This window comes from Quercus robur, chromosome 12 (genome assembly GCF_932294415.1).
Source record: "Quercus robur chromosome 12, dhQueRobu3.1, whole genome shotgun sequence".
Lineage (NCBI taxonomy): Eukaryota > Viridiplantae > Streptophyta > Magnoliopsida > Fagales > Fagaceae > Quercus > Quercus robur.
This window is the reverse complement of record NC_065545.1, coordinates 33,484,891-33,509,698: the sequence shown is the minus strand read 5'-3', so window position 1 is coordinate 33,509,698 and position 24,808 is coordinate 33,484,891. Positions and strand designations below refer to the sequence as shown.

General features: G+C 33.3%; 1 protein-coding gene across 1 annotated transcript; it reads left to right on the top strand.

Moving 5' to 3' along the window:
- The first annotated feature begins 271 nt into the window (after positions 1-271).
- On the top strand, positions 272-1,437 carry LOC126709715 (ethylene-responsive transcription factor ERF039-like). Its single transcript, XM_050410045.1, has one exon. It carries the CDS (start codon positions 369-371, stop codon positions 1,104-1,106), a length of 738 nt encoding a protein of 245 aa, XP_050266002.1. The 5' UTR covers positions 272-368; the 3' UTR covers positions 1,107-1,437.
- The last annotated feature ends 23,371 nt before the right edge of the window (positions 1,438-24,808 follow it).

Sequence of the window (24,808 nt, the reverse complement as noted above, 5' to 3'; positions counted from 1 at the left end):
TTGTGACCAAATGTGCACATGAGGGATATATGGGAAAAACACCTTAATCATGTTTCATAGAAGTCTCTTTAATGGCTAATGGAGTAATGGGACATGAAGAGAGGCCAAGAAACAAAGACGGTAAAAGATAATGACAAAAGGAACGATGCAGTGTTCAATAATCAAATTGGAGCTTACCCCCCAAAAAAAAAAAAACCAAGTGTGTACTCTCCTTTTTGGTGAAGTGACCACTGGCCCCATGTCTTTAAATATACTGCTTTAGTACTAGCGTGTGAGAGAATTTTAGAAGCCCCTCTACCTCTATTATAAGCTCTGCCTAGCTCAATTTCTCTTACTACACCCACCCCCAACAAACAAAAGCTTCCTCCATGGAAGAGAGTAGCAATTTAGAGTGTGAGGCTAAAACTACCTCCACCTCTTCCTCTTCGTCCCCTAATTCAACAAATGTTTCCACTTCGTCCCCTAATTTAACAAATGTTTCTACAGAATACAGGGCACAAAAAAGTTGTAAGAGAGGTCATGAAGCCAAAAATGGTGATGAAAGTAGGAAAAAGCCAAAGAATGGAGACGATGGGAAGCACCCAACATATAGGGGCGTAAGAATACGTCAATGGGGCAAATGGGTATCAGAAATCAGAGAGCCAAGGAAGAAATCAAGAATTTGGCTTGGCACATTTCCTACACCAGAAATGGCAGCTCGAGCTCATGATGTAGCTGCTCTTACAATCAAAGGCCAATCAGCTTTTCTCAATTTCCCTGAGCTAGCTCAAGTCCTACCCCGACCAGCTAGCTCATCTCCCAAGGATATACAAGTCGCTGCAGCCAAAGCAGCAGCCATGAACTTCCCTGGAAGCCATGAAGTCGAACCCGAGCTGGCTCCTCACTCTCCAAGTTCTACCATGGCCTCCCACGACACTCAAGACTCATCAACTTCAACATTGACCGAGAAGGATGACGCCTTTTTGGGCCTCCCCGATCTCTTGATCGATGTGAACAGTCAAATTGATGAGTTTTGTTACTCATCAACATGGCAGCTGATCAATGGAGCTGAGACTGTGGATACCTGTCTCCGGCTTGAGGAGCCTTTCTTATGGGGGTGTTATTAGAGATCACGCAGTCACATACCTAGCCGTGTTTCAAACGTGACATGTCCAATTAATGTACAAAAACTGTTCGCTGATTAATTCAATTTTTTTTGGACAATGCCCAATTGATGAGAGGAAGTTCCAAGTTTAAATCTGCAGGTTTGGTTTGGTGTATTGCTACCTAAAGTCAATGTTTTGGGCTTAGAATTTGAAAGGGGTGGTTGGTCCTGCCCTCCTTGGTTAAATTGCACCCTTCAACTGACAGTGAGTCTTAACCTCCATCTCCCTTTCATATTTTTATGGACGTTGTGACTTGTGAATATGAGATAAATGACAAGATCGATTTTAATAATGGTCTGGGTGAGAACTCTTAGTATTTGTTGTTTTATTTTGTAAGTATTTGTTTTTCCTTTTCAAATTGAAGGTTTTCAGTGCGTTTAATGCATTCAACAATAAATTTAGCCATTCTGATTAACTTAGAAACAATTTTTTTTTTTTTTTTTGATAGTTCTTAGTAACAAAATTTGATGTAACTGCGAGAAATATGTATAATTTGGTGCTGATAGCATCATTCCACCTCTTTTCTATCATTTTTGTAATTTAATATATATATATATATATATATATAAATAAGCTGGTGTTGCATATGAAGAAGCACCAAATTAGACCATATCTTTGCCTACTTCATTTGGGTAAAGGTAGTGGTACTATTTATATTAAAGAATTATAAAGTTACTAATAATTGAACAAAGCACCTAAAAAAAGCATTATTTTTATATTCCTGTGTTCACCCAAATACGAACAATCCTTATTTTTTTGCTGAATTAATATGAGCAATCAGTACAAAGGGAAATTCACAATTGACTCAATCATGAAAAAAATTAAAATTAAAAAGCTCGCCTAGTACCGGTAAAGTATTGGGCTTCGGAATCGGCTTCAAAAGGATCAACTATTCAATTTGGCCATGGCAAACCTACCCAAAAATAAATAAAAGTTCGAACACTAAAACCAGGTTCAATATTTTGACTCTACTACATCAACAACAAAAAAAAAAAAAAAAAAAAAAGACTTTTACTTTAGCTGTTAGACAAATTTCTGTAATTTTTTCCTTCCCAATTGTTCTTCATTTTTAGAAGTTGGTGAAGGAGGCTATGATCCATTAGAAAAGCTAAAGACTGTATAGATCAAGTGAAATCCGTTTGATATGCAAGTTTAAACACATGTTTTCAGTTTTTAAATAACATTATATATATTTTCACACACTTTTTTCACTCACATATATTTAAAAAAAAAAAATTGAAAACTGCTATTTAAACACACGTATTAAACGGGTCCCATTACCATTGTCTCCTTTGCAATGTCATAGTTTAGGGGAAGGAGAGAATAATTTATCCTAAAGCTGTGAGGATGCAGTGCAAGGTTAACTAACAATGGCTGATAAACCATTGCTGGTCAAATCGGCTGCATTATATTAAAATATACAAAATTCTGAAATTGAAGCATAAATAATCACATCTGCATTGATCCAAAAAATAAAAATAAAAAAAAATAATCACATCTGCAATAAATTGCTGAGCTAGGTATTAAAGTTTGTGGACCACAAGGTGTTGATAGTACTAGACGTTATTTTCGAATTTGACAGTGACCAATTTAGACAAAATAATGTTACGAAGTTGAGAATGAATTAAGTTGGTAGCAATTCCAAAATCCTAAAGTAATTAGACTTGTATAGGTTGGGTTTTAAGCCTCCAATAATTAAGCTGGTAATAATTTCAAAATCCTAAAGTATTTTCTATAAAAAAAAATCCTAAAGTATTTAAACCCGTATAGGTTGTACTCTAAGCCTCCAATAATTAAGTTGGTAGTAATTTCAAAATCCTAAAGTATTTAGACCTGTATAGGTTGTGTTCTAAGCCTCCAATAATTAAGTTGATAGTAATTCCAAAATCCTAAAGTATTTAGACCCAAATAGATTGTGCTCTAAGCCTCCAATAATTGATTATGTCTTGGCATTGTCTAGATTGAGCAATACAATCATTTTAGAAATGGCAAAGAGCATGCCCTACCTAATCAAGAAAGAAGGTATGCAAATGTAATTTTTCTAAGCATGAGACGTGCCAGAGATTTCGACCAGTGTGACTGTGACGGAGCATCCTATGCTACAAAATGAATGCCAAACCAAGGATTTGACTGATTAATTAGGGTTTAAGAAAAATACAATTTTGATGCAAACTAATACTGCCGTACAGAAATTGGGTCCTTCAAAAAAGTTTGAAAATGTTATGTGAGAAGTGAGAAGCTCCATAAGTTGTGGGCAACTGTACTTAATTCGGCTGGTAAGAATCTTTGATTAAGGGACTATTTGAGATTCGTTTATTTTACTGAAATTGAAAATTTTTTTGCTAAAAGTACTGTAGATAAAAGTAAATGTTGGTTGAAATAGTACAATGTGATCCATAAATAATACCAAAAAGTACAATAAGACTCATAAATAATAGTATAAATAAGGTGAATAGTAAAATAAGTTAACAAAAAAATAAGATGGACAAACAGACATTAAGTTAAAATGCAAAGAAGAATTAACCCGACAAAAATAAAACCTCAATGATGATTCTTGAATTGTGAGCGTTGAAGGCTCGTTAAATTTGGTGCTTGATCCTGTTCCTATATATATATATATATATATATATATATATTTTAAATTCTATGTCGGGTTAGAATTATTACATTAGCTCATAAAAAAAAATTTAAAAAAAAAATAGAATTACTGTATTACATTAGCCTTAATTAGATCAACTTACTTAAAGCTACATATAAGATACAAGTATATCAAGAATTATATCTCATGGGAAAAATTGGCTATTTGGCCTTAATTTTAATTTTTTTTTACTATGTAATCAAACAGTCCTATTTTTAAATTATATAGCAATATATCATTATTTTGGAAACTGATATGGCTGATGTTGAGTTTTGTCTGGAACTCAATATTAGCAATGTCGAGTTCTATGTGTATTTTTAAGTGAAACTTGTCATTTCAAATGATGAGTTCTGCACAAAATTTAAAAAAAAAAAATTAAGAAGCAAAATATGCATTGAACTCAACATTACTAACGTCGAGTTTTAGACAAAACTTGACATTAGCAATATCAAATTCCAAAACACAAGTTTTTTTTTTTTTTAGAAAGAAAACATGAGTATTTTGTTACATAATTTGAAAGAGTAATTTTAAGAACACATAATTTGGAACAACGTTGTGCCACAACTCACCACGTGGCGAGTTGTGATTGGTAAATATAATTTTTATGGAAAATTTTAGAATCACATAATTTTTCACAATTTTTTGCCACAACTGTGATGTGACAGAGTGTGATTGGTAAAAAAAATTATGAGTCTATGTGTAAGTGATAGTTAACCATTCACAATCTGCCACATCAGAGTTATAGTAAAAAAATTGTAGAATAATTTGTAATCCTAGAATACTCAATTTTTATTCACAAGTATTGGAGTTTAACCATTTTGATATGGGGACATATTAGAAAATCACAAAATGCTTACAAGGAAAAATAACAGTCAAGCTAGTTCTTTTTTTTTTTTTTTTGTTTAAGTTTCTCCTTTGATGTATATAAGAGAGAGACATGATGGCCCACATAAAGAGTCACCGGGTGGAATTGAGAGAAATGGCAAGTCACCTTTGCCTTTCTTTTGAGTAGGAAACAATTACATGTAATACTTTATTATCTAAACGATTAAGATACTTGCATACTTTTGGCCATATCTCTCCTCTTTTATATTTGAAGTTCTTCTTAGAGAGAGAGAGAGAGATTCGTTGCTGAAGATCTAATTACCATAAAACAAACAAAGGGCAATAATTATCCAAACATATGGACCAGCAGGGTGGACTACTAAGGCAAGAAGTGTGAGTCAAGTCACTCCATAATTGTCTGCGACAGTTTTGTAGCAACTGTTGGCATTGTATACCACAAACTAAAATGATTATCACAAAACACCACTTGTCATGTTTTCTGTCCCTCTTTTCTAGTTTTAGCGATTAAAAAATTCACCTTTCATTATAAAAATGCATGGTTTCAATTAATTTGATGATAAAAAGTAATTATCATAAACGAGTCATCATAAGTTGAAATTTTATTACATCTATAATAAATTAATAATAAATACATTTAGAAATTATAAAAATAAATAAGTACAGTTTTTTAAGTAATATATTTTAAAATTTTCAATTAAACTCAATCATATCATTTTAGAAGTTGTAACATTCACATGGAAATGTATTAGTCAACAAATCAATAAGCCACATGATAGTGTTGTGTTGTCCAATAAATTATATAATTGAATTCAATAATTGGAAAATATAAAGGTGTAATGTGTAAGTTTTTTTTTTTTGTTTTTTTTTAGAAACCAATATCTAAAATATTGTTTCAAAGTTTTGTCTACAATGAATAGATAGTTTATTTCCGTCCTAGAGTTCAAATGATCCTCCAAATTAAGTTGAATAGATAATTATATTTATAATAAGACGAATTATATTATTAGAGGTTGCAAACTTGCAGCCACCATTGATCACTTTCAGAGTACATGCCAACAAAAACTTCCATATCTTTGAAACAGGTCGTAAATAGCAAGCACATCTTAAAGGATTGTAAGAAAGCTGCTAAACTGAGTCACTCACAAGCCAAATTTTAGAATCAACGTGCTCTATTACTAGAATAATTCAGAATATTCATCTCAAAACATTTATAAATGAGTTTCAATAAGATGTTTTCAACCAAATTTGAAGTGATTCCATTTGTTTTTGTCGTTTTTAAGGGGTGAGAAAGTTACAAAACCGAGTATTCAATCGTGGAGTATAGACAAAATGAATAAATTGTGCATAAGTTGAAACTTAAAACATCAGAGTTCCAATCACATGGGAAGCATTGCATGCTGTATTTTCATTGTCCTTGTGTCTTCTCACATTATAATCACTCTTTTCTTATCCTCGCTTTTGGTCTTGCTTTTATCTTTTCCTTCCTTTTCTTGGATTTTCTTTTTCTTTTGCTGAAGCTACTTGCAGGGACATAGTTGTAAAGTGAAGTGGGTCAAGAAGGCATAATCAGCATGATTATGTCTAAAGAATATAGTGATTTTAAATATATTTTCATAGGAATATATTGGAATGAGAAATCTGACATTTGATGAAGATCAAATTTTTCACTTTTTGCAATTTTCCTGAACTGAGTTGAGGAAGGTAGTTCAAACAACAGTACTGAAAACTGTACTGAAAACTGAGGGGCAAAAAAAAAAACATGTTTCGAGGGGATTTCTTTTAAGAGTGTTTGACTTATGTTTTTCATTTTAGGGTCTTTTAAAACTGAATTTAGAGAACTCTTTCTACCAGTTTTCAGTTTTCAAATAATATTGTTCAATTTTTGTAAATATGTTAAAATGGTAGGTCCCACCTGATTAGGGGTGTCAATTCGGATTAGCGTGTCGGCTTCGTGTCGTGTCAAGGTAGAGGTATTCGATTAAATGGCTCAACCCTAACCCAACCCATTTAATAATCGTGTCATGATCCTTCAACCCTAACCCAACCTGTTAATAAGGCGGGTTGACCTAACCCAACCCATTTGACGCGCTTAATAAACGAGTCGTGTTGGGTTGACACGAATGTAACACAACCCATTTCAACCTGCATAATATTAAATATAGCATCCATTTAGAAATAATTTTTTTTACATCCCAAAAAGCAGTGCATACACTTCAAGTCTTCAACTCATATTCAAAATAATATAGTTTAACAAAAATATAACATTCATCTAGAAAATAAGTTCTTTACACTCCAAAAGAAGTGCATACACTTCAACCCAAATTCAAAATAACAAAGTTTAACAAAAATAAAATAACATAGTTCAAAAAAATATAATATCTTTGAAACTCGTCAAATGCTAAATATCAATATTGAAAGAATTTGAGTAAACAGTAGACTAATCCTGACTATGACCACGATTATCATCCATAGATTCTTTGTTGATGTCAAAATTCATAATTCATAACATCTTCCACAAGCTCATCCAATTTTATTTGTGCAAGTTCTATGCCCAAAAAAAAAAAGTCTTAGTAGTTTTAGGGTCTGTAAAGTTTCAATTTCCAATTATATCCCTTGTAAATTTTTGTAATTACTCACTTTTATTTTTAAATTTAAAATATATATTGGATATAAAAGGTATTTGACAAATTTAAAATAAAATAAATATTTATTTGTTAAACGAGTTAAACGGGTTGTGTTAAGTAGGTCATTTCGGGTCGACACAAATAAATTGGCGTATCAAACGTGTCTATTGCGAGTTATGCGAGTTGACCCACTTATGACACGTTTCTTATCGTGTCGTCTTCGAGTCGACCTGTTTATGACCCAAACCCATTAAGGTCCAACCCTAACCCGAAAAAACCCGTGTCGGGTTCGTGGGTTGGGTCGAACATTGACACCCCTACACCTGATTAGACCACATGAGGGAACTTTCTCTCTCTTCAAATAAAATAATAATACTTTTATTGTATTTGTCCATTTAAAAAAAAAAAGCACATACACATATCAAACACATAATTATATTTTTTTCATAATTAAAAATATGTTATTTGATATATAATATCAAACACATTTTTTACATTATAAATACTTTAAGTACGTGTTTTCACAACATTTTTAAAATCAAATAGACCCTCAAAGATTTGCTTTGCTTGTATTAGATAAAAGGCCGTGTAAACCCCTTCTCGTAATCACTAGTCACAAGTCACAAGTCACAACCCACTACCGATTAAAAAAATTCCAAATTACTTTTGGCTTCGTCAAAGAAATAACATAGAACTCACAAATTTCCAGAATTTCTTTCTTCTTATTTTATTTTTCTAAGTATACCAGTCTCAAAACGCTTAATTGGTAGTATTTTATAATTGGTTAAAGTATAGATGCTTAATCTAAAAATAAATAAATAAAACTAACGATAAACAGATCTTTAATGGTTTAGTGTCCCCACAGCAAAAGAGCATGACACCTAGAACCCAGTAACAAGACTATAAGAGGATTATTCCCTCGCACAACTCTTGCTCATGATTGCATTCATATCTTTAAATTCAATATCATATACCATTAGTTCATAAAATTAAAAAAATTAAAATTAAAATATATATCATTCGAGAATTGGAGGCATAAAGATAAATATTTCTATGCATGTCAAATTAACAACAACAAAAACACTGATTCTTGATAAAGCACACGTGATCCGCACATAAAATAGATTATTCAGTAGTCTAAATCTCATTATTTTGTAATTACTCTCATTTGGGAGAGACAAAAAGGAAGAGAGAAAGAATATAACTTTATTTTCATGTGGTTTGAGTTGGCCAAGAGAGTGATAGACAAAGTTTAGTTGGAATAAAGCTACATTCCATAAAGGACGACTCCCATCTTATATAATTGGATGACATCCTTGCAATTTTTCTATTATATAAAAGAAATTGAAGAAAGTATGAATATATATATATATATATATATATATATATATAAATTGACCAAGAAAACAACACGATGACTACAATATGCATGTACAGAAACCTTCCAAATCCCATGAACATGCAATGATTGCTCATATAGATATTCATTATTCAATGAGTGGACGTACTTTTTCTGGATTTGCCAGATATGGTTGGTATTACTATTAGGATATCATGATATAAGATTTTCTATGTGGTAGATATATGAATATCATATATAGTGCTCTCATTGCGTGGTGCACAGTGTGCTAATTTGGGCTATAATGAGTGAGGCCTCCATATAGACTATATATATAGTATATTATCTCTTTTTATTGGGAATTAAGAAAGTTCTTCTCTAACAAAAAAGGAAAAGGATGACTGACTTCTCAAAAAAAAAAAAAAAAAGGAAAAGGATGACTCAAGAATAAAAGGAAAAGAAAGATTAAAAAAGAAAAAAAAAGAAGGAAATTTTTATTTAGACTAAGGGCGTAAAGGAACAATAAAGAAGAGGAACGGCATGCCCCACAAGCCCAAACTTGGAATGCAAGTTAGAATCATGTATGATCTTATCCTTGCAGGAAAAATTCAGAGTCCAAAATAGAGTTTTGGTCAACGGAGTGAAAGGTACGACATGGTGAAAGAGTCATGTTAGGAGAATAGGACACGACTTATTCAACAAGTTAACCACAAAAAATTAGAAATGACAATTTTTTATTTGTAGAAAAAATATTGATGAATCCATGTAAGAACTAATAAAAGTTTAGCGCACTCAAATGTTATGAAAATTATTGTATCTCTAACGTTACTTTAATTTATTCTTTTAAAGGATATATTTTAGTTGATGTGAAGGGGTAGAGGGTTTGAACCTTATTTTCTTAATGTTAAGTTACAAAACTTTTAATTCATCTCAAAAATTGTGAAACAATTTGTTGGGTACTATCTAGAGAATGGTTAAGATTAAATTTTCAAATATTTTGTTTTCTTTTAGGTTTTAATCGATTTATATTTTTTGTGAGTTACATGTGATTATTTTATCTCAAATGTAGAAAATGTAAAACAAAAAATGATAATACTGGTAAATACTTTTGGACCATTTAAATATTCAATCCCACGTTTCTTATTTTGAAAATTTGATAATAACTTAGGTATTTATTTATTATGTTGTTAAAGTAAATACCAACAATATTCATTACCATTTCTTTTAAAAAAAAAAAAACCAATATTCATTACCACATTAATTTGTAAACATTTTTCTTAAAAAAATTAATAATAACTTTATCATGTGATTCATGTTATCCTAAACTAATTGAAAAGTTTTTTTCCCATGTTGGCTACTATCTAGAAAATGGTTAAGATTAACTTTTCAAATATTTTGTTTTCTTTTAGGTTTTCATCAATTAATATTTTTTTGTGAGTTTACATGTGATTATTTTATCTCCAAATGTAGAAAATGTAAAACAAAGAGAAAATGATAATACTGGTAAATTCTTTTGGACCATTTAAATATGGACAAAACTTTAGGTACAAGTACTGTTTCTTAGATTCCCCTCTTAAGATTTAGTCATGTGGCTATTTAACTAAAAAATACACTTCCATCCCATGATAAAAAATCCACATGGCATAATCTTAAAAAGGGAACCTAAGTAACAACACCTAAGTATTGTACCTAAGTCTTACTCTTTAAATATTGTATCCCACATTTCTCATTTTGATAATTCGATAATAATTTAGGTATTTATTTATTAGGTTGTTAAAGTAAATACCAACAATATTCATTACTACATTAATTTATAAATATTTTCTAGAAAAATTAATAATAACTTTAACATGTTATTTCTTATAATGATGGTTTTAAAGTTAAATAGGACCTCCAGCCCAAATATGAGGTAATGGGATATAATTCGGGTTCAAAAGTAATAAACATGCTTGAAGAATTATATGTTTTTAATATAAATAAAGGGTTTTCTACCTTTTCAGTCAAAAAAAAATTTAAAATAAAGGGTTTAGTTAACATGTGTCCTTAGGACATTTGTTAATTGACTATTTTTAAAAAGTTTTAATATCATTTTCATAAAAAATATAAAATGATATAAAAATGTTAGTTACTTTTTTTTTTCATAAAAGGTTTTTAAAAATAGTTCATAAATCAATGCCTTCAGGACATTCGCTAACTTATAACACATTTAACTTTTCCCAATTACTTGTAACACATTTATATAGATTGTACCGCATTACTTGTAACAAATTTAACTTTTCTCTTAGGTATAGTTCCTTAAATCAGTAAATCTCAAGATTAATAATGCATGTTGTAGTTAAGTGATATACCCAAATTTTGTCCTTTACAAATTTGATGCATTTGTAACATGCCTCACTGGAGTGTTTGACAACCCCCAAACCAACCCAGACCTCTTGTCCAACTACCAGAATAAATCTGCCTGCACAACTGGGTTTTATGAATTGAGTATTTTGACACTATGAAGTAATTACCAAGCAGACAATAATTTGTGTCAGGACAATAACTTTAATATTCATAAATAATAAATAAAAAAGGACAATAACTTTAATAGGGTACCCAACCCAATGCTGTTTGTACTAAGCTGATATATAATTATCTATCCATAATTCCATATATATGTAGATCCGAGCCTGAGCTGCAAAGAGCATGATACCGATGATGGCCTCTAATTGTCTAACTACCAGTTATATTCGGCCGATTTTTCTTGAGTCGGCCGATTTTCTATATGCTTGTATGACTCAAATGACTAACACTAATATATGTATATGTTTCATTCGATTTCAAATATATATATAATATAATTTTACAATCATTAAGAGAATAATTATAATTTTACAATCATTTCTTCTATTATACTAGTATCTATTAACTAGAAGTAACACAATTTCATGTAAGTTCTTACTAAAACCTATCCAAACACACACACACACAACCATTTATGTGTACGACCTCTTGTATACCATGTCAGAATTGTGTTAGTACGTAATAGATATTTATTAGGTAGTGTGGGAGTATACTCCTTTACTCTTACATAAGGGTGGGCCCTATAGAGGTAGGGATTCACCCCTGTGTAAGAGGGAAAGAATATACTCCCAGAATACCCAATAATAATTATTACATAATAATCAATCATTTAGGTATATTATTACCAAAATATTCACAATAGAAATTTATATATATATATATATATATATGTATACTTTTTTTTTTTTTTTTGTAACAAGTGATTATTTCTTATTGTGGTAAGTAACTACACTTTGCTAGCGGCAAGTAGCTACCATTAATTAAAGACTCAAGTAAATTACATAATTTCCTATAGTTTGGATGGTTTCAAATTAAATCCCAAATTTTAATTTTAAGTGAAACTCATGAACATTTGTTTAATCATTTCAATCTCTGTAAGTCTCTATCACTAAAAGTAAGAGAAAGTTCAAATATTTTTAATCCACACCCACAGGCCTCAATAAGGCTCAGTAACACAAATTTGTATAAGTTAAGATTAAAATCTAAAATAAACACACAAGAAAATCCTTCAATGTGGAACTATAGGATCCCTTATATATTATATAAAAATTGTGAAATTATATAATATTTAGTCATTTTTTTATTATCACCAAAATATTTATATAAAATTATATGGATTAATTGCACTATGAGTCCTAATTAAAATTACAATTAACGTAGTTGCTCTAATTGAAACTCTATTGTTGAAGTGACAAAAAAATTAAAAAATTATATTCCGATCAAAATTCTACTACCAAGACTATCTAAAAATTTAAAAGATGTTTTATTATATATTTTATTAAAACAACAATGACTTACATTGTCAAAAACTTACAGAGTATAAATAGCATTTTAACAAAAGCTTAATTATCAAAAGTTTCTAGTATATTTAATAGGAGTTTTATTATTCAATTTAAATTATTTTTATTATCTATTTTATTGTTCATTTTTAAACTATGAATGCTTTGAAAATATCAAAATGTACAAACCAGTTAAGCTACTCTTAACTTGTAAGGACCCAATTTGAGTCCCAAGCCCAAGAATAAAAAAGATTTTGGCCCAAAAAGCCCAATACAATGAATTTGTAGAGAGTGAATAAGAAAACTAAGCTCTAATGAATTGGACAACAATTATGGTGGGTCAAGATCCCCTGAGAGCAAAGATAAACAGGTTTTATCCAAAAAAAATCGTCTTTGACACAATTCAAGGAGATCGGTTCTTATATATATTTCTCTTGAATTTAATTACAAGTCTAGTTCTTGTTTCTACTGTGTTTTTATCTTGATTTTTCGATCCCCATTCTCAATGTATTCTTTCTCTTTTATACCGTCTTCCTTCTTTCATCTCCACCCTCCACGTGTAGACCAGGTTTCTAATGTTGATCCCTGTCCCATCAGCGCTTTTTTGAAGTTTCTGGGAGTAGCTGTAAGGCTGAAAATTACTATTCATGTATTACTTCCACATTAATGCGGCCAGAGAGTTAGCTACAGAGTATTCAATGTGGTGGTAACAACTTTTTCTTATATATTTCATAATTCCCCTTTATCCTGTGCTTCCATGATATGTATCCTTATCAATGGAATCTCCCGGAACGTTGTTCTGGATGACAGACCACACCTTCTGACCTTTGCTTAGCTTAGCCGAGGAGACATTCCTCCTCGAACCACCTTCCTGGGCCCTCATGACCAGACCCCATGTCTTCATTCACTAATGCGGACTTCCATGATAGTATTTACCCGTCCTCGAATTACTAGATGTCCTTGGATTGGGCCTCCAACCCAATATATATATATATATATATATTACTGCGCCTATCATAACTACATAACTAATCACCTAGCTTTTTAGAGCATATATTAACTACCATTAGCCAATTTGATGACTAAATATAAAGTCACAGCATGAAGCTTTGCAAGACTTTATAGCTGCGCCTGTAATGACATCACTTATATTACAAATGACGTAAAAATAAAAATAAAAATTTAATTTTTTTTAAACGGTAACCCCATACAGTTTACTACCATTTAATAAAGCACAGAGATAGTCAGCACAGATAGAGGATCTCAGTGATGTTGAAGGTATAAATATAATTTAACATCCCTGTCTATGTAAAAGTGAATTAAATGTTTTTTTTTCATTTTGGGTTTGTTTAGTGTACACATCAATATTGTCAAGCACACACATGGATCCATTTAATTCACTGGCACGGATGGACCATCATCCGTTATGACTTACTGGACCACGTAGTAGTGTATGGAAGGAACAATTTCCCGCGTGCCTTTAGCAACTCTCTCTACCCCCAAAATGCTGATGAAGGTTTTGATTTTGAAAACGACTTTGATTCTCTCAGCCTGTCTCAGAGATCATTATTAGAGAGATCCAACGGCCATATGCTGTTGAAGTTTTTTAATACAACTTTTGTTGAGTACACTTTTGGATCAGTAACAAAAAGCCCATAAGCTTTTAATATGGCTCATGAGGCAAGGCCCAAAGCCCACTAACATGGACAGCTCAGCTCGCCGATCCTTCAAAATCAACAGCCCATAAATTGATGGATTGATTCATTTGATTGTTAAAGTTTAAAGGAAAAAGAGGAAGATTTTTTTCGGTCTTGGGAAATCAGTGCATTTGGGCCTTGTGTTGGACTCTTTTTGCTATTGTTGTTAAGAATGAGTAGTTTTTTTTTTTTTTTTGGCTAAAGAATGAGTGGTTTTTAATTTTTTATTGTTGGTGCTATAAAATAAAGTAAATAGCTTAAACGGAGTGAGATGATTAACAAGGAATATATATATATATATATATATATAAACTCTTGTATTATTCAAGTAGTCATCCACTCCTAGTTGGTAGTTATGTGTAACATACAATACGAAAATATACACGACAATTTGAATCGGAAAGTAAAATTGTGTTATTTACAGTTAATGTTATATTCGCGTAAGTTGTATACGTTGTTTAAAGGGGAAAAAATATATTTAATTCGTTGTCAGACACGAAAATCATGATAAAAATCTAAAATTTTCTATAAAAGAAAAAGAAACGATAAAAAAATTCTAAAATATAAACTTCATCATACACATGGATTCAATTATCTTTTTTCTTTTACTATTTGTTTGTACTGATTTAGTAGACCATTCCAATTCCACATACTAGTGAATGTCAAAAAGTTAAAAATAAAAGCTTCATTGTATTGAGTCTATTGACATCTACATGCCGACTCTCCTACTATAGTCAATTTTTATTGTACCTAAGCCTAATGACCTGTTTGAATTGAAGGGGGGGGGGGAGGGAGGGAGAGAAGAATAGAGTTGGCTGGAAATTATACTAATTTACAATTTTTGGCTAACTCTATTGTACTCTCTCTCCCTCCCTCCCTCTCAATCCAAACAAACCCTTAGTTTCCGCCTCACAAATCACAATTCCTAACATCAAACTATTTTTCTTTCCCCATTTAAAAAAATTATATATTTGTTTTTCACTTTGTAATATATTTTGCTCTCTTTTACTTTTATTTTTATTATTATTATTTTTTAAATAGCTTTTATCTATTGTTAAGTTAATAACAAAAAAATAAAAATAAAAATAATCTATGAACACAACTTTTGTCCTATAATTTTTGTTACAACCTTGACATGTGAGATTGTGAAAAATGAGAAAAAAAAAAAAAAAGTAATAGGTCCATATGAAAGTAATGATTTACCGATAGTAATCACACATCTCATCAAATTATGACAAAGTGCATGGTCATAAAAGAACTATTATTATATTTACATCCCTCCTTATTCTATTTATCTCCAAAAAGAGTACAAATGTTTCCGAAATTTTTTTATCAGAACTTTTAAAATAGAAATGTACTATACTCATATTGTTCTTTTCTTGAAAGATGCCGAATGATACCCATTCATATTTTACTAACTATGCATCCACTGTCTTAACTCTTAATACAAAATACAATGTAATATATTTGATATATATTAGCTCTATATCAACTACAACAATGCTTTTCCACATATATATTGCCTTACAATGCTTGTTGGGTTTAAGGGATATGGTTGCACTAATAAGCACAATAATAATCAAATAAAGGATAGAGTCAGGACTTGAAGTTAAGGAGACGGCTCTATTTTTAGTTGTGTGCAACAGCTCCAGCCTTTGATTTTACTACTTTATCGCTAAGGATTTTTGTTTAAAACTTTTTAAATGACCAAATTGTTTGTTTTGAAAAATTGATTAATTGGGCTTAATTTTTTTTAGCTTTATTATTGGTAATTTTTGTTATTGGGTTAATTTTTTTGGACTTGTATATTTTGTTTTAGATTTAATCTATTAATTTTTATGGCCTTTAAAAGGTGAAAAATGCGAAAATTACAAAAAAAAAAAATCAAATTACTAATATGGTGAGTAGTTATTGATAAGTAAAAAGGTACAATTGTGCAAACCAATAAGAATTTGCTACCTCAGTAGTTTGTAAAAATGTTGTAAAAAAGTGTGTGATTATAACATTACTCTTAAAAGAATTGATGGCATTGTTAAGAGGGTAAATGTAATTTTATTGAACAAAATTGCTAAAATTAGTACCTATTAATATACTAATATTAAAAAAAAAAAAAAAATATATATATATATATATATATATATATATATATAGGGGGAGCCATTGCCGCTGGTCAATATATAAATCTGTCCCTGAATCAGATAATGAATGGATTTCGGATATACATCACCCATGTAAAGTTTACATTTCCCAAGTAAACTTTACATTACCCAAGTAGACTTTATTTCTAACTATTCATTCTATTTTTGGTAATCGTATTTTAAAAAGGATGGTAATTATATTAGACATATGTTTGGAATAAAAGTTTTTTTTTTTTTTGGTTATGGTTATTAGTTTAAAAGAATTTATTAATTGCAAATATTTTTATAATAGATTATTATTTAATAGAAAAAAAAATGCATTTTCCAATGCAATGACCAGACCAAACTTAATTATATTCATCATAATTACTTTATAATAAAATTTTCAACATAATATACGTTAATACCCATTTTCGCGACACATTTTCTACGATCCCGATTCAACCAAGCCTAACTTCATTGTGGGCTCTATTTATGTATTATATTTTATTTTATTATTTTAAGTATGACCCAAGCTCATGCAACTTATTGGGAGAAATTGAGGAAGTGTGATTTGGAAGGTATGGGTCGGTTCCTTTCGGACTTTTTATATGAGCCCAACACATACGTGCTACCAAGTGGGTAAGGGACACTGGTAGTACCTTAGGCTCATGGAAGAGGTCTTGTACTCGAAATTTTCACCCTAAAACAACTTTTATGCTCTGGGTGACTGTGGCCCAACTTTTCTGCTATACCATTTTTTGCCTAAAACACATAGTTAACCCTAAGTGGCTAGCCTGGTCTACTGCAACTACCAAATGCAATCTCCAAGGACCTGCCATGTCTAAGAAACATCGGCCCATAAATTTAGGCTACTTTATTTCCTAAATTATGCAAAAAGTAAGGCATCCCTCTTACCCAATTAAATCAAATCTGACTATAACTTCTTTGATTCATACCTTAGGGTTCAAAGCCTCTTCTATTGATCAAAAATAGTCACTTAGAGTACCCTAAATTCAATACAAAAGGCCCCAATCAGATTAAAAATGAACTAGCCACGTTCTACCCACATATTTGAAACTTCAAAGCAAAACCCCATTCAGCCAGTCAACAATCTTACAATTCCAAAGTTTAGGGGTGGAAATATGGGTACAGGGGAACCTTCCCTCTCTTCCTCACAACATCTCTCAATTTCCTCTTCTCGGTGACTGTGGGTCGAAGTTTCAAATCTGTTGAACCACGTTTTCCCCATAGAGCTGAAACTTGAGAGCGAAAACCCACTAAGCCAGGAAACATTATCACAATTCTGAACCTTAGGGGTGGAAATATGGGTACAGGAGAACCTTTCCTCTCTTCCTCACAACCTCTCTCAATTCCCTCTTATTAATGACTGTGGGTCGAAGTTTCAGAACTGTTATATTTTTATACTTTTTCTACACTTTTATTATTAGCATTTTGATTCTTTCTTGTCAAAGCACCATTAGCCTTTTTTTCATTACACATTTGGAATTTTGGGCTTGATTCTCCACAATAAACACCTCTAAATAACCCAAGGGGAGATTTGGGCCGTTCTCGCATTTTCGGCCCTTGTCGCAAAAACGTCCCTGACATTTTGGCGACTTCACTAGGGAGTCAAGCAGCTGAAACAAGAGAAGTCATGTATCCAAAGATGCAAAACCAGCAAAAAGATGATGTTTCTCACACCAACTTGTCGTTCTAAGAGAAACCGTATGATACTTTGCCGCGCAAAAAGAGCATGGTGAAGTTGAGTTGAAATAAGTTCTATCCTTAGCTCATTGAGTTGTTGGAGATGCTCTGAATCATGTGACGAAATCGCTCAACCTTTGGAAGCCACCCAAAAAGTGAAGGATGGAGGGAGAATCAACTTTCTTATTCAAGGGAAAAATTTTCATCCACTCATCTATATTATTTTTTAGCTATCATTCTTATGGATGAATCATCCTATATCTCTTGCTTTACATGATATTTGTGATAAAAATTTTGTTGTAGCTTGAAAATGCAAAAATAGTGAGCCACAAGTCCAACCGCAAAGGGAATGACGGCTTCAACCAATAATCAACACTGCAAAGCTCTAAACATCAATGTCAAAGCCAAGAACCCCAACGACAACGGCTAAAGCTCATCCTCAACATCTTCTCAACACATGTGTCCTTTATTGTTGAGTTGTATTGTTGCTGAGTTAGCACCGAGCATATGGGGGCTGCCACGGGTGATTAACTTATTTTGGCACAACAATAATTACCGCTGTGTGCAACCCTTCGTAGCTAAATATTTTTGGCATCACCGCTAAATGAAGTCACCAAATAGCTAAAGGCCATAGCTAAGCCCACTGCAAGTTGCTAGATATTCGACACACCAAGTCTTCAAGTAGTGACATTTCATAAACCAAGTCTTGAAGTCATGCGAGCGATATGCTATTGGCAAAGCACGCTTAAGCTAAGACTCTCAAACTTTCTCTTTACTAATTCATCTTTTTTATATATTGCTTGAACCACTTCAATCCTTCAAGTTTTTTTTATCAAAATATTTTCTACAAGTTGTTTGCGTTAATGCTTAGCTATGACTATTATTTACTAATATAAGTTATAACTACACTAAGGGACAAGGCGAAAACCTTCTCGAAGCATCCAACAAAGAAGGAAAGCTAGACTTGATTTCCTCTCATCGACGCTGTGACACATTCACGCACTCTAAGCCATGACAAGCTCACACATCCAAAATCATGGTCGATCGGTGCACGCTAAGCCATGGCATGTTCATATATCTCAAGTCGTGACAAGCGCATGCATTCGAAGCCAAGCCAACACTTTAATCATTCTTGAATTCAAGATTATGCTTAAAGGGGGAAGCACCAATTCAACTTTTTTATATATCGCTTGAACCACTTCAATCCTTCAAGTTTTTTTTATCAAAATATTTTCTACAAGTCGTTTGCGTTAATGCTTAGCCATGACTATCATTTACTAATATAAGTTATAACTACACTAGGGGACAAGGCGAAAACCTTCTCAGAGCATCCAACAAAGAAGGAAAGCTGGACTTGATTTCCTCTCATCGAAGCCGTGACACGTTCACGTACTCTAAGCCATGACAAGCTCACACATCCAAAATCATGGTCGATCGCCGCACGCTAAGCCATGGCATGTTCATATATCTCAAGTCGTGACAAGCGCATGCATTCGAAGCCAAGCCAACACTTTAATCATTCTTGAATTCAAGATTATGCTTGAAGGGGGAAGCACCAATGTTACCATCCTTAAGAAAAAAAATTTTGTCACTCAGCTCTTGCAAGAAGAATTCCTAAGTAAGCCTAATGGTAGAAGGCTTGACACACACCTTTGAAGAATGTTTTTCTAGACCTCGCTCTAGATATTGATGTCAAATAGCTTAAAAGCTTGAAAATGCAAAAATGGTGAGCCTTAAGTCCGACTGTGAAGGGAAGGAAGGCTCCATCCAATAATCAACAAAGCGAAGTTCTAAACTTCCATTTCAACCCAAGAACCCCTCACGTGCTGAGCATATGGAAGCCATGGGTGATTGACTCATTTTGGCGCAACAATAATTGCCACTGTGTGCAACCCTTTGGAGCTGAATATTTTTAGTGTCCGCTAAATGAAGTCTTCACCAAATAGCTAAAGACTATATCTAAATGGTCCACCGCAAGGCGTTAGATATTTCGTACACCAAGCCTTGAGGTAGCGACATTCCATATATCAAGTCTTAAAGTAGCGACATTTCATAAGCCAAGTTTTGAAGTCATCCGAGCAATATACAATCATCAAAGCATGCTTAAGCTAAGAGTCTCAAGCACTCTCTTTGCTAATTCATTTTTTTATACATATTGTTTAAACCATTTTAATCCTTTAAATTTTTAATCAAAATATTTTCTATAAGTTGTGTACACTACTTTGCTTAGCCATGACTATCGTTTACTAATATAAATCACATTTGCACTTAAGGTGAAATGGAAACCTTCTCGGAGTACCCAAGGACAAAGGAAATCTGAACTCAATTCCCTTTCACTGAAGCCGTGACATGCTCATGCACGCTAAGCTATGACAAGCTCACGCATCCAAAATCATGGTCGATCCGCACACACCAAGCCATGACATGTTCATATATCTCAAGTCGTGACAAATGCATGCATTCCAAGCCATGCCAACGCCTTAATCATTCTTGAATTCAAGATTATGCTTGAAAAGGGAAGTGTCAATGTTGTCATCCACAAGAAAATTGCTCTTGACACGCACCTTTGAAGAATGCTTTGCTAGAGCTTGCTCTAAACATTGATGTCAAACAGCTCAAAAATCGCAAGCTGGTTTTTGAAAATCCATTCCAAAGATTTTCGAATGGAATCTTAGTACAATGTGGAAACTTGGAATAAGCAGCATATAGGATAACGATAGAAATTGTTGTGCTAGAGATGCTACAACCTTACACCAATGTCTCTAATGCTTAGCCCATCATTATATCAAAGTTAGAAGTCAAGCAAGCAAAGTATGGAGCCATTGTTTGCATGTATCTTCGACAAAGAGGCTAACCAAAGCATGAAAAAAAAAATTGTTATGTTGGGAATGAAGCAACCCTAGCTATATCGACATCTCTAATGCTTAGCCGATCATCGTCCCAAAATTAGAAGCCAAGTTAGCAAAGTATGGAGTCATTGTCTGCGGCATAACATATCTTCGGCAAAGAAAAATCATGTTTTGCCTTTTATATAGCAAATGGAAGGACCCCAATTTTCAGTGTTTATCTTCGAGTAGTATTGAGAATACTAAGGGAGGAAGAAATGCCACCAAATAACTCTTGGTGATGGCATACCATTGGTTTGACATTACCAAATTCACTAAAAGTTGCCGCACTTCAAAATGCACTCCAAGCTTGTACGCACACACCTTATAAGCATTTGAGACATGGGCACCTCATAGCCTTTTATACTTGGGGGCTTGATTTCATCAAACCTATCCATCCACCCTTGAATGAATACATTCGAGTCTTTGCCGCACTAAGTAATTCACTAAGTGGGTGGAAGAAATTCCACTCAAAGAAAAGTAATGGGAGTGGCCATAACCAACTCCATCAAAGAGCATATCATTCGTCGCTTCGACATCTCACACAAGATCATAAGCGACAACAATATATCTCACTCGTACTAATTTTCGGAGGCAAGCCCTATGAAACATTAGGAAACCGACGAACTATCATATTATTCAAGCATGGTGAGACCCCTACATGTAAAGGTGCAATGCCTTCAATAAGTTAGAGAAAGCCAATACTTTCTCCAAATGGTAAACCTTGCAAAGCAATGAGAAAGCCTACAAATTACTCTACGGCAAAACCTCTACATGCGAGGGTAAAAAAAAAAAAAAAAAAAAAAAAAAAAAAAAAAAAAAAATTACTCTCAATAAGGTAGAGAAAGCCAAACACATACTCTCTCAATGGTAAGCCCTATCAAATGGTTGGGAAGCTAATGGGAGATTTCATTGTGACAAGACCCCTTCTTGCAAGGATGCAACACCCTCAACAAGGTAGGGAAAACCACCATTATCTTCACGGCAAGCCTTACGAAATAGTAAGGAAGCCAACATAATATCTTATAATTCAAGCACGATGATCCACTATATGTGAGAGCATAACCATCCCTTGAGAATATGAGAAATTCGACACAACAGATCACTACCTCATTGCCACATGGTAATTAGATATACGTGAGGATAAAACTCCTCCTCAAGAAAATGGAAAATTTGTGCATTCTATAAGTCACTATATGCAAGAACATGATATTTTCAAAAGGTGATAGCAAAACAACTTGTATTCATGCTACTATCTATGAGAACTCAATCAACCTCTATGAAATGGTGACAACCAAGTGCACCATGAGCCACAATGCGCGAAAACGCAACCCATATGTAGGGGCTTCTTAAAACTAACGAAGTAGCGACCTAATATATGTCGAGTTTAAGTTGGCTACCAAGTGTTAAACCAAGTTTCAATATATATGAGCTGCGGTTTGTGAAAGCAAATTTGCTCATCAAAAGATCACTACAAAAAAAAAAAAAAACAGCAAGACGTGCGCTTAGCCAAAACTTGTCTGTAAAGGCATGAGAACCAAGCAACATGTCTACTAACTTTCCCAAGCAAAGGCAAAGCCATATTCACAAGCTACCTAATTCAAGCACAAGTCATTCTCAAGAAACTAGTGCATATAATCTATCAAAATTATGCTACTCAATCACATGGTGCACATGACATTTCCAAGCAAGCTCTCCTCAACATACTCAAATGCTCAGAGCCATACATGGGCTGTTTTCACAACAAAAACGTGCTCATAGCCTATCAACAAAAGGTACAAAGTCATTCTCAATGTATAAATTACAAACCATATACATCCTTGAGGTACAAATCAATTTTTCATTCCAAAATACAAAATATACATCCAAATATCATATATGTTCGTTTTGTATATAAATGCAAATTATGTCAACTAACCATGATAGTACAAACTCAAAGTGGCACCAATACAACTAAACAGGAGCTGCTCTATACATAAGTGGGTTGTCCATAAAGGCGAAATACAAGAGAAAGTGTCTCCAAAATAGCAGGCCCTATTACACACTATAACTAGTTCAAACTTTTAAAACTTAAAGCTCAATACAAGACAATCAAATAAATAAATAAATAAAAAGCAAGAAAGGAGGTAAAGGAAAATTTGAAGTGATGTCATAGTCCCCTTCCAACATCACCATCTTCGGGGTGTTGGCTTGCAATCACTCTCTTCTTTATTTTAAAGCCGCAAGAGAGAGACAAACTAAAAGGATTCAAAGTTACTAGCGGCAGCCATGATACCATCTATTACAGCTCCATGTTGCTATTCGCAGCAGCTTCAACCTCAAAAAATGATGAATTGGCAATGGGAGTGGCCCCGGGAGTGAAAGTCCCAACGACGACATCACAATTGTCTAAGCCAAAATCCTTCTACAAGAATCCATAGTACAACTCACTCAATATACTATTATATGCAATAAAAAAATGAAGAAGATGTATGAGTTACCAAGTGAGTTCCAAAGTTCCCGCTCAATAATGGCGTATTTCCCAAAGTACACTTATTCTATGCAAGATGGCAATGTGGCACACTCAACAATCCCTATTGGAATGAAAAGAGGTTGGCAATGAGTTTTGACTTGCCACAACAAATTTTAACTTGCCAGAGAAATTTTGGCTTCATTTTCAAACAAACGGAGCTACTGTCTGTGTAAAGTGTCAAGGCTGTCAACAATTACATTGAAGGAATAGTGGCTGCAACATGGAATCACCAACTTTGGCTCTACCAATTCATGCTAATAATCAAGCTATGCAACACATGACTTACTCTCAATGGCATTGTTGAGGGCTAAAGGCTTACTCAACCGCTATGCGCTCCTGCACTAGAAATTTAAGTTTAATTCCTACACTTTCATTTCAAGCTTGCTGAATCGAGAAGCGACTACCACTCAGTGACTATTACTCTCACTTGCGTTTATCGCAAGAATACGATAAAGGGGGCTGCCAACCAATGTAGTAGCTATGTCACACCCCTATACTACATCATCAAGTGATATCTTTGCTCCATTCTATCTCAAATAAGCTATCCCAAGACAGCCAGTAGTATCACTCATGGCTACGACTTCATCGAAATTAATCTTGGCAAACACAATCTCACCAAATTGGCCAACAATAAAGCTACTAAAAAATTGAATCATCCTCAATGTGTCGTTTCATCATCATCTCCTCATATGGATCCAATTCGCTCATTCAAATTTACAACAAACAATGGGGATGATTTACTTCCAACACGAAGTCAAGCATAGCCGCATTACAAACTAATTTCCACGACTATCGAAATCAATGGGAATCAGCTTCAACATAAGCTTCGGCTTCAATGAGAACAATGGCTCAACCTCATGAATCGACGCAATGAGACTATCATTTTTCCAAGGAAAGCCACCCTACAAATTGAATTGAATAGCACGTTCAACATATCAACAAGAACAACCAAGGCATAATGAACAAAAAAAAAATCAGCTCACCAAAGTGGGCATCATGCATTCGCATTTATTAAGTTTGCTCAAAGAACGAATTCAACACCATGTCGCGATGTTTGGCATCATCCTCCAACAACAAAACTTTTTCCTCACTGACGAGGGTACCTTTCTCTTCGCCGTCGACATTGCTTAGCCAAGATTGGTGCCAACGAATCCCATAGCCATGGGCCGCGAATTGTCGCAAACCTCCATTGTCATCATTGACAGAACAACCTTGCTCCTTTATGATGGATTGCCTCTTTTTTTCAGCGACAATGCTTTGTCCCATCTAAATCTCAACTATGTGGATGGTGGGTGGCACCAAACTCTTTAAATTCTTTTTCTGTTGGAACTCCTTTGCTTCTCAACCATAAGGATCTCCACTATCGCAACACCCTCCTTGAGTTTTGACGATATGGGTGGAGAATTGAAGATGGGTGTTGCAAGATTTGATCAAGCTTGAGGGTTCAAAAAAAAAA